The sequence below is a fragment of the Hetaerina americana genome, unplaced genomic scaffold (assembly GCF_022747635.1).
Source record: "Hetaerina americana unplaced genomic scaffold, ioHetAmer1.1.p SCAF_3, whole genome shotgun sequence".
NCBI classification, from domain to species: Eukaryota; Metazoa; Arthropoda; class Insecta; order Odonata; family Calopterygidae; genus Hetaerina; species Hetaerina americana.
Window position 1 is genome coordinate 59,928,333 of NW_027286874.1, and position 12,165 is coordinate 59,940,497.

Genomic DNA, 12,165 nt, shown 5'->3' on the forward strand with positions numbered 1-12,165 from the left:
CATTGTAAAATATATTACACAATTTATGGGTATACATGTAGTTTTACAACAGCGAACTTATTTAAGGTTTAAAGATAGTTATTACGTTCAAGATTGCAGGATTTTAAATATACCTATGGAAGGGCAAAGACAGTACTGACAATGGGAAAATTGAATAAATTTGTGTTACGGTACTCATTTGTAACGAGCTTTTTTCCTCCATTCGACTAAAAAATATAAATTTCAATGAACCACTGAAAAGGAATTTGATGAGTTTGCTGTGTATATTCAACGCATATGATTTCAGCTGAATGGTGGCAAACTCCAATATAATATAAAAATATCTCACAAATAAAACGAGTTTTAGTGCTGTTAATCGTACGATTGCAGACCCTGTTAAATCCGTACCATGAGACTCTTGTGATCATAGGTGAATCGCCCCTCGGGCCGTAGCCGTGACCTCAAATTTAATCATCGACCTAAGGATTGTGTTACATTGCAAGAGCTTTAATGTGTTAAGGAGTTTAAGGTGAAAAGACCTTAGCAATTGATGCATCAGTTTCAGGGGCAACTACGTGGAATTGTTCCATGATGAAAAATGTTCAAATAAAGCTTTGCAATGTCACGTATAATGTGCGTGGAATTAAAAAGTTTCATTTTGACATTTATCTTCTACAATAAGAGAAAAATTTTCTCTTGCTCAGATAAAAATATTGAGGGGATACGGAAGCTCCATGCTTCAGTGGCCATTTCGGATAAAAGCAAAAATTCTCGATTTCACTGTTGCAAGTTCCAGAATACGTGAATGAAAAATGCAGTGTTTAAGAGTCACTGAAAATGAAGAAACGTCTGCACGAATGCGAACAGAGGAAAGAGAAAAACCGGAGTGTTGTCGATGTCTAATGGTTTCAATTGATTCGCAAATCCGCATAATGTGCAAGCGCGTGCTTCTGCAGTTTTGTATGGTTTTATTTATTTCGATGTTGTCGTCATACGAAACAAATCATTCCGATTTCTCGGGGCATCAGAATGAAATGATACTTTCATGTGCCGCGGTCGGCATGCATTTTTATCGCTCTCGTGCTTCCAGTTCTCTTCGGATTCCTCTTACAAACGGAGACGATAAAGCATTACCCGACGACATTTTTCAAGTAAAGGAGCAACGGAAGCGACTTTACCTTTTACCCACACATTAAATGTCGCTAGTCAAAACACCAACACGCTAGTGTACGCCACCTCCACGCCACTTTTATAGCGTGCACGCTTTCCATTACCTCACGGTTTTTCCGATGGATGATAAAAAACTCGCGGCGAAAGAAAATGCAATTCAAAACAAAATTTCACCATCTAACGCTTTTTATCGGCTGCGGTTTTTGCCGTCGGGCGACAACGATATGTACCGTCCACCTAACAGTGGTTTAGTTACCCTCTGATAAAAATAATTCTCGGATATAATTTTTGTATATTTCGAGAAAACATTCTGGGCAAGTTCTTCGATTACTTTTGCAGTACAGTCTAGAATGAAAACAAATAATGTTCATAAATCTTGATTTTCCTTCTTCTACTATAGCCGGTAATTTTCACTTTGCCCGGGAACAGATATCATCAGTTAAATGTAGCATTGCACGAATATCTGCGCAAATAGTTTAACCCTAGTATTCATCATAAAACCTTATCGTTTTAACAAACTACACATCAAGATAAGTATTCGACAATGAAACCTTGAGTACCAATCATAATATTTTTATCTTCTGTTACATCGCTCAAGCACGCTTATTTTTCTGTCTTTCTATCGGAGGAGAATTTTTAATACTAATATTTTATCTGGATTTAAAGTTTAAGAAATATTTAAATCACATATACATTATTTACATTTATCTTTAGTACATAAAAATCACACTTTTGTACAGCCCACATTTAACCATTATTTTCAACTTCAACCAAAAATTGTATTCGCTCTTACACCCAAAAAGAAAAATAAGGGAACTTCTGAGCAATTATCCTGGCGACCCATCTATTGAAGATTCTGGTGGGAATAATATCGTGAAGAATAGAAAAGAAAGCGGAAGAGTATTACGGTAAGGCCCAATTTGGATTTAAAATGAATAACAGGAGCAAGATAAACTATTTTCTCTCACAGACTCATCATAGAGAAGTGGATATTGAAAAATGGAACGACATGAATCACTACCTTTGATCTGTAGAAACCCTTTGACAACGTGGACTGGAGTATGATGTAATTTATCCTAAAGAAAATTAGAATTAGCAGCAACGGCAGGAAATTGATACAAGCCCTATATAATAGGCAGGTAGCAGGAATTAGGTAGAGTAAAAGTAGGGAAGAAGCTAAAATAATGAAAGGAGTAGGCCAGATGTGCTCATTAACACCAACTATATTTAATGTGTATACTGAGAAACAAACCAGAGTAAACTCGTGCCAATGCAGGAGATCAGAAACGCACACAAATTACCTAAAGTACACGACTTCATTCGAGCGCAAGCTGAACGACTCGAGAGGTCCCTTCCACGTAACACGCTTACAAAAAACATATGGGATTACTCCCTACACAGAAAACGCCGTCCGAGCTACAGACTTCCAAAAGAAATTATATTTCGGTAACAAAACCGAATTCTTTCCTATGACTTTTACTTCTTATTCTTTATTTTTAAGTATTACAATACTTGTTAGTGTATTTAAACAAGGGTTCTCAATTTGTAAATATTTCACTATTACTTGTAATCATATCATATGTAGATTACATCATGTAGCCAAAAAAAAAAAATTTTGGCCAATTGGCCCCGACTCGAACCAATGTTGCGGGCTTGTCGGGTAACCAAATGCCTAAAGATGGTTCTCGAAAAAAAAACAACAACAACAATAATAATAGTAAATAAATAAAAAGAAAAGAAAAGAAAAAACAGAAAAAAATGAATGATAAAAAATTGAAAAAAGCTAAAGTTAAAAAAATATATATTTTTATGCAAAACAGAAAAAAAAGTAATTTGTAGACCAGAGTTATAGTTTGATGTTTAATTTTAAAAGATTTAGGATTAGTAAATATGTTACGTCGTGTTGACGTGTTAATGGGCAACATGTTCCAGCCCTTAATTTAAGGTAATTTAATTTAATTAAGTTTCCCTTCTTAATTTACGGCCAATTGCCAACCCACTAGTGGTCTTTCTTTCAACTTCTCCTTCACTAACACTGGAAAGGTACACGTTCGTCACTTACACTTTCGTTCGTTATTATATCCTATGTGCATATTGTACAACCATTACAGCTGAAGGGGTGGACGATGTCGCACCGAAGCAGTTTTATAAGATAGGGCAAACGCCCAGACAAAATGGGGTTCTGGTCTGGTCTGGCAATTAATGAGATCAAGAAAATGATAAGAGATGGGTTGAGATTTCAAGGAAAAAAGAAAAGTATGCTGCAATCAGCGGACGACATACCATAGCTATACTATCAGAGAAAAAATAAGAACTTACAAGGGTACCAACGAATATGGAAAATGCGATAAAAAAGTACTACCTCAGGAATAAAAAGATTTAAACTTAGATAAAGGTCTGAAGTCGAAGTGAGGAAAGATAATAATCTCCAAGGAAGACTAGGGAAAGCCATAATGGAACAATGGGAAGGATTTAGCTATTTAAGTAGCAGGATCGCCCCTAACAAAAGAAGCAAGAGGGAGAGGAATGCTGAGATAAAATAGATTGACATTTAAATGAAGTACTTCTAAGGGTGGATGTAGAGAGAAGCCTAAGGATAACATTTACAGAAAGAGGAAAGAAATTATTTGGATATATCGTGAGGCACAACACTTCACTGAAGATCATAACTGAAAGAAGCATGGAAGAGGAAGACCTACGATTAACTACGAGAAGCAAATAGAATTGAAGATGATGCCAGCGCAAGGATATGAAAGGGATTGAAGAGATTGGCAGGGAACAGGATAGTTTGGAGAGCTGCTACTAATCGATTCTTGGATTGAGTACCCGTGGTTATGTTAATTCTTCTACGATGAAAGCAAAAAAAACAACGCACTGCTTGTACTAAGATCGCATTGAACGGCTTATCCGCATTAGTCTTAATGGAGAATGTCATTGGAAACGGGGCCCAGTGTCACCATCCAATGACCCTAGGTCATACCGTCTAATATGCTACTCTTTGAAATATCGTATCTAGGAAAAGTTTTTGTGCGTCATTTTAGTAGAAAGCGCGCCCCTTATACAAATGGTAACACGGCGAGGAAAGGTGGCCCTTGGACAAAAACGCTTGGGAGTCGGTCTTGTATACCTCCCTCCTTTGGTACACTCCTACGTCAAAATTTTCCGCGCGATTTTTGACGCAGCAAGCTCCAAAGAGAGAAATAGATCTGGAGACAATTATAAACACGGGTCTATATTATGTCTACCAAGTCAAAATGAATTTGACGCCACCTTTATGATCCTTCCCTACGAAGAATTTCGAATTATGCGCTGTCATCATCGAAAGATGAGTAAGTGCCAAGTGGAAAATTGGAGTTCAACCCACAACTCTTGCGCACACAAAAACCTATCCGGCAAAATTGCTTACACTTGAATGGATCTCGGTCTTTCAAAAGGCATCCCCAGCCATACACTGCGGCGGAGATGGGCGAGTATCGCAATATCTCGGATACCTCGTCGATTTTGGGCGGGGGAAAACATGAAAGGGCAGCTTCTAAATTATGAAGAGATAGCTTCCCATCAAGTTTTTTTTTCGACCTCAACAACGGACTGGATTTCACGGAACATTTCCTGTGTGAAGACTCAATCTTACGAAGGATTGAAAAGGCCTTGGATGGCTTAATTGATTTAGCGCAACGGCAAACACAGGGTGAGACCTAATTTGCATACACGCGAAGGGATATGAAGCATTTTTGCATGGCTGACGCACAACTTTCTGAGCTCATAAATCATGTTTTACGGGAAAGAGGCACAAGAAGAAAATACACAGTATCTCATTTTCACAAGCATGAAGCCGTAAAATATGTTTGCAAGAACCATTTGAAAGGAAACCGTATTATGACAACCAAACCAAGGACACCACCAAGAGCCAGAAGAAAACGGGATGCATCCACAAGGGTAAAGTTATTGCGAAAGAGATTAGGCGTTAACAAGAATAATACAATTTAAATTTTAAAATTTAAAAAACCTATTCACATAAATGAACATTAGCCATGGCTTTTGCATATTCTGACACCATTATGAAGTATGCACATAAAGTAAAAAACCTAAGTACCAGTTTTCTAAATTTTACAAAGTAAGGAGAAAAACAGCTCATTAAGGTTTCGAACTTTAACTGTTTTTAAGTGGATTTACTTAAAGAAGATATTTTCGAATCATAAAAATTTCATCACCCATGATGATTATTTAAATGCACAAAGAAAGTATTAATACGTCTTCCATTTAACTTGCAACTCCTCATATGGCGTAATTTTTGGAACAAATTTCATTTAAGCCTTGATGATCGCTTAGCATTAGCAAATCATTTGATTTATAGTCGTACCCAAACCATCCTCTTCTGTCTTAGAAATTAAGATTAAATTCCAAGAATGGCCTTTTGAAAGATTCGTCTCTTTGTGAAACGAATAGTTGCCAAGGTCTTTATGATAACAGACCGCGTATGAGAGAGAATGTCCAGCAGAAATAATTAGTTTTTGAACCCGAGAACCTCAGAAGTGTAGCCAAAGTGCCCTGTTAAGCTGACTACCAAACCGGTTTTGGTTTTGATAAAATAATAATTTCGTCACATAACTCCATCAGCGTCACATCAACTTCATTCAGGTTCCAAGGAGGAAAGCTATTCGTAAACCTGAGAGCGTCACTTGACGGTGCATGGAAGGAAATTTGGGTTTAAGTGTATATGATATTTGAATGGGGGTAGAAGCATTCAGGACGAGCCGAAATGCCCGGCGACCACGGCGTGGGTTGCAGCGCACCAAATACCGTACAATCGTTCCCATCATAGGCGCGGGGCACAGGGGGTTTCGTTGTTTAACGCTGACCGATCTATATGGTTTTTATACCGAATCGGATGCATCTTTTACTAAGTTTGCTTCATCTCGGGACGGAGTAATTTTGAAATAGGAGGGCAAATAATTTCTCTATTTGATGTTAAATTACACTGAATGCGTTCGTGATTACGGGTTATCAATCTAAGGATTGGTTAGTAGCAGCCCTCCAAATTATCCTGCCCCCTGGCAATCTCTTCATTCCCTCATTTTCGACGTATGGCGTCATCGTCAGGTATGTGCTGATAATTTCCGCAAGTTCCAGATGTTCGAAAGCAGTGAAGGGAATGCCAAAGGGCAACCTTTTAAGGGGGAGGTCCCTTTGTGCATTTACCCTCACGATCAAAAGGTTAACCAGTACTCCCTTCACTGCCAATTACAGGCATCCGGGATTGGCGGAAATTATTAGCATGTACCAGAGGATGACGCAAGCTTTAGTTGTGGAAAGACAATATTTGAAAGTGACAAATTAGTTACGTTTAGTTTACTTTACTTTTAGAAACTATAATCAACTCATTGAATATACAAAACAAATCTATAAAACAGAGGCAAGTACCAAAAAACGCTCTCGAGGAACGAAACTAGAGAAATTCACAAACAGCAGCAGAAAGAACGCAGAATGTGCACGTAGCATGCGCACCGAGATCTGAGTATTTGTCAAAATGGAAGCAGCCCTGTTGGCGGACTTCCCGTCCATTCGGATTTGCCGGCCTCGTGCACGACCTGGATGCAATACGTGGAGTCTCATTGCTGTCAATTTTGTCTCTACTTGCACGTTCCTTACACCCCCCTCCTCCCGAGTTATTGCTGTCACGTATTGTTCGGTCGCAAAAGGAGTCCCTAAATCCATTAGTTTTGGCGTATATGTTTCTGTTTTGTGCTCGCGCTTCGATCAACAAATAAAAGTTGGGCTACAAAAAAACCCGACAGCACTTCGGGAGTGAAAAAAATCCTCTCTTAAATTTTCTGTTCAAAACTCTCTATCTAGAGTTCCTCTTCCTCTGATGATTCCCTGCCCAAGTGTGCATACATCGTAGTGAAACTTCTAGTTCCTCGTTCGTGACAATTTTAACGAATATGTCTCCCGAATAGTTGCAGCCTCCCTGATGTCACGAATGAAAATCTGCTTCGCAGAAGGATCCCAAGTACATAGTGGGCGAATACTCTACAAAGGTTCCAGCGAGAGAAAGTTATTGACGTTACCTAGCCTGTCGATAAATAATTTCTTTCAATAATTCGTTTGATTAAATCAAAATTTTTTGGCGTACCCGAAACCTTTATTCACCCGCCTTGTGAGTTTTCATCTGCAGATGCCCAACGCAAAGTGTCTACCAAAACTGAGAAATAATATCCCGTAAAAATTACCACGTTTCACGGAAAAATATTTTTTTAGTTCTTTACATGGCGAATTAACTCGAATTTTCGAGGAAATCCGGTGAAAAAGGCCACCACAGAACTCCAAATATACATACGTATACGTACGCTGCCCAAAAAAATGAAATCAAAATTATTAGACATTCACTATTCCACGCAAAGATGATATACTATTCTGATACTAGTAGTATCAGAATAGTCAGTATGCACTCCTCACTGAGTAGCGATGCCAATCTACGGTGATATATTTCGAGATAATGTGTATTATAGAATCGTTGAATTTAAAACAGATAAAACAGTGAAAATATTCACGAGGGACAAGAGAATCCCAACACTTTAATTTTCTTGATCCTGAAATCCCATCTTTCCCTGTATTTTCCTGATTTTTAAACTCGAGGCTTAGACGAATCAAATAATACTTATGGCAAGCCCACTCCATGAATAAAATTAATTAAATTTGAAATTTATGAAACGTGAATTTATGGAAATATTTATTTCTCGTATCCCTAGTAAAAACGAACTTTTTGCTATCCACTATTTTATTGCTAGGCATCAGGACGTATTTCATCACGGTGCATGTTGAATGTCCGTGCGTGTGTAAAAATAAATAGTATGCTACAGGATAGTGAAACATGCTTTTCTATGGCCCAATAAAATTGTGGAAAATTGATTAGGTCGTTCAAGACAGAGCCATTACAACAGTGACACTGGAAAAATGATGACGGATATGATGCAATGAAAATTGAACGAAAAACCTATTTTCTCACGGAAGAGACCTTTCCCAAAACGCTGAAAGCATCCGCACATATCTCCTTTCTTCTCCCACCATTTCACTCCCAATCAAGAGGGCTCCATTAACACTACGACCATAACATCCTTTACATAACATAACTCTCGATGAAACCATGTGACGTTGCCATTCAATATGTCAAAATGCATTTTTTTTAGGATTACGAAGTGGACTTGTACCTGAGGCAGAAGTGGCAGGACGAGAGGCTGAAGCACGCGGAGATTACGGAGGCGCTAGATTTGAACGACCCCAATTTGGTGAAGGCCATCTGGAAGCCCGAGGTTTATTTCCCCAACGCCAAGCATGCCGAGTTTCAATACGTCACCGTTCCCAACGTCCTCGTGAGAATCAATCCGGATGGGGGAATCCTCTACATGCTCAGGTATACAATTTAGTTCTTGCCTTTTGTTTTTCGCAACAAGATCCAGAAATAATGAAACACAGACTGTAATTTCCTGTAATACATTCATCGCTTCAATTCCACAATGCGGCCATCCACTGTGTAGCGTGCCAGAGTGATATGTCGAAAAAACTGAACTAAGAGTACCACCAATGAAAAAGAATGCTAATCAGTCATTCTATCACTAGATGAATAATTTAAAAGCACTATCAAAATCCTTTCTAGTTAAAACTGCATTGTTTAATCTTGGTATAACGATAGGAATGTTATGAAGCATAATGAAGACCGAGGACCATAGCGTCATTGCTGGAATGATAGATTTTAGGACAGCCCTTCGGATCTTTTTCATATTAAAACTAAAATATTCCGAGTCTAAAATTTCGTGAATATTTTGCCCACCATAGTGAAAAATGCGGTGGACGATTCCGCTATAGATTTGTATACTTTGAAATGTAACACTTGGCCGTAATTTAGAAAGCCTTCGGTACAAGTATCAATGCTCTTCCCCAATGCAGCAATCAAATGTTACACGCGTGTTAGAAGTAGAGCATGCTACCAGGGCAAGTCCGCACACATCTCCCTATCAAAACATTTGACAAATTTATCGCGTAAGAATCCTTTTTAATATGCATTGCCGTAGTTTTCTACCAGAGATATTGTTTCATTTTTACAGAATTTTCTTAGTGTAGCTGGAAATATACATACATAGTACAGCATATCAACATGCACTTTTATCATATGAGCAAAACTTTCTTTCAATTCGTGAGATCTCCACAAAAATATGCATTCAAAACGTACTTTTAATACATAATGCCAATGCATAGTGGCTTAAAGGTAACGATAATGGCAGAAAATTTGTATTGACTGTAATGGTTTCTTAATTCGGTGGAAATCGGCCTTTATCTCCGCTTAGGGATGACCTTTGCACTACGCATCAACGTACAGAAATTTGTTGACAGTGCTGGTATTGATATGTGGAGTAACCTAAAATGAAAAAAGTTGTTTTCCTGAAGTATTCTCTTTTAGACTAGTTTGTTTTTCGAATTATTCAATACAACTGCCCGATGCACCAAACAATTCACAATAAATTGGACAAATTTCCGTCGAAATATCCGAAATTCAATTAAACCAGAAACTCTTTTGAGGTTCGCTCAAATTAATAGCCTTTTTTTTATTTTTCAGGCTAAAACTCACTTTTTCCTGTATGATGGACCTGGCAAAGTTTCCTCTCGACAGCCAAATTTGTACCATGGAAGTTGCAAGCTGTAAGTATAATGATTTATTTTCACAAATAGTAGTTTCCAAAAGGATCCAAGCTCAAGCTAAAATGGATAACAATAAAGGGTACTGGTATGACAATAATGTTACGCTTTAATATTTTAACAAAGTTGATACGTGAGACAATGAATACCAGAGAATCACATTTCAAACTATCCAAGAAAATATTTCATGAACTTTAATCACTATCATATAAGAAAAGTAATTTGACATTTCGTTTGAATAAAATATAAACTGTTGCCTTATTTACGTCAAACAAAATACGCAAAAGGTCATGTTGATGTAAGAGGAGGCCAAAAATCAGATTTTATCTGAGTCATGAACTTTTTCCAGCTTTTAAAGATGAAGCAAGGATTATTTCCCGAAAAAACTGTTTTTTTCAGTGATATTTGAATATTTTTTCACGGTCATCTCCTTCAAATGATGTTTGCTGTCAAATAGAATACGAATATTTTGCCTGTGGGCGTTAAAACTTGAGTTCAATATGCAAATAATTTCCAGATAAAAATGAAATGACCTTTGCACAAACTACATTCAACTATTTTCGCGGAAATAACACATTATCCTCAATTCCGCGTGTTCTCTGTCACATCCGTCCCATTTAAGGTTGTTTTTCCAAGGATTTTTCCATCTCCAGTTCTTAATGGTGTTCAATAATAAATCAAGAAGCCTTGTTGAAAACTAATCTATCATTCTCTGATGGGTAACAGTTTCGTCCCAAAGAAGCAAGCAGCCGCACTGCAAGACTTCATTAAAACCAGACACAAGGACCCACGGTGCAGCAATTTCCGAGAGAATACATTCAATGCTGCTAGCAGGCCTCGGAAAATATCTCTGAAGCCAATGAATGCTGCTCTCCGCCGTGCAATCCGATGGAATTCCAATCGAAAATCCATTAAGGGCACCCCAAAAATAGCTAGGTTCTCCGCGTACATTAGCAACTCAAAACGCTTCCGGCGACCCTTTACCGCCGTTCCTTGTGCTCTCGCAGCGGGAATTAAAATCGGTGTCAACCGGCAGATTTGGAGAGTGGGGTAGGAGGAACGAGGGGTGCGAATTGGGGAGAGAGAGGAAGAGGGGGGAAGGGAGTGCGGAGTTGTGGGGGAAGACTAGGAAGTGAGGAGAGAGGGGAAGTGTAGGCGGGGGAAGCAATCATTGGACTCGGTTGTCGGTCCTCGTTGGATGATTTTGATGTAGGAATGGCGAAGGCATTCCTTCAAGGAATGCGAAACAACACAAATTGAGTCTTCGGAGAAGAGAAGGAGGGAGTGGGGGATTGTTGTAAAGAACAGGAGCGAGGGTTGGGAGGCAGGAGAGGGAGGAGTAAAAGACGGAACGGGGGCGAATGAAGATGGAAGGAGAGGCAATCCAGTTTACATCACGAGCACACGAGCGCCTTTAATGCGCTGGCAAATATTGACTTCGCCCAAGGGCGGTAAGTAACACCGCCGAGTATAGACGCTCGACCACCCTCACCCCCTCCTCTCCCCATCGCGAGGAAGAGGACCCTGGTTCGGGTTTGCGAGCGGGGGGAAGAGGAGAGCCGAACATTCTCCCCGACCCCCCTAACCCCCCACGTCCCCTAACTTCTCCCACGTCCTCTCCACAAACCAACCCCCTCACACGCAAATCACTCATCTGCTATGTGGGAGAGCGGGGTGAGGAGGGCGAGGCGACGGGGGTGGGAAATAATTAGAGGGTGTGCCGTTGGAGGAAAACTTCGGCAAAATGGTTTAACCTCAGCGCGTTGCGCACCGCACGCGTCCTCCGAGCAAGAGACAATAGGGAGGAGAGCGTGTAAGAGGTGTGGAAATTTAAGACAAGTTTATAGAGTTCCACCAAGTACTTCAAGCAATGGTTTTTGTGATAACCTATACGCAATACTGAGAGCGAAATTTGGGCAAATTTCTGACAGAATTGAGTGCAGCGAGCATGGGGAAGAGAAACTTCGCCCGGAATAATAAAACAAATTGGAAACTGATTAAGAGTTTTCACCCCTTCGATTAGAAAATGAATTTGCCATTTTTAGATTCGCAGGTTCCTGAAAAGTGTACGTTTTAATTTTTGCTCCATTGACGGCATCAAGAATGAATCTAGTATATTAAAGTTATTCATAAATGCATAAAGAAATTTTAAAAAATGATCGTTCATCGTCGAGGCGGCTTTAATCTGTCAAAATAAGAAACCCGTGGGCTGAATCTGCATTGATATGAACGTTAAAATTCTCGACAGTAAGTTTCATCAGTTGCTAATGCAGCAAAAGGGATTAGTGGATTCAATAAAAAACAATTATTGCCTGTCATTGGTTA

The 12,165-nt window shown here is 39.1% G+C and overlaps 1 protein-coding gene across 1 annotated transcript in view; it reads left to right on the forward strand.

Moving 5' to 3' along the window:
* Positions 1-12,165, forward strand: part of LOC139690602 (glycine receptor subunit alphaZ1-like) — a 314,341-nt gene that overhangs the window by 298,642 nt on the left and 3,534 nt on the right. The window contains exons 5-6 of the mRNA XM_071588085.1: positions 8,337-8,560; positions 9,761-9,843. Coding sequence (XP_071444186.1) covers positions 8,337-8,560; positions 9,761-9,843 — 307 coding nt within the window. The remainder of the gene's footprint in view (positions 1-8,336; positions 8,561-9,760; positions 9,844-12,165) is intronic.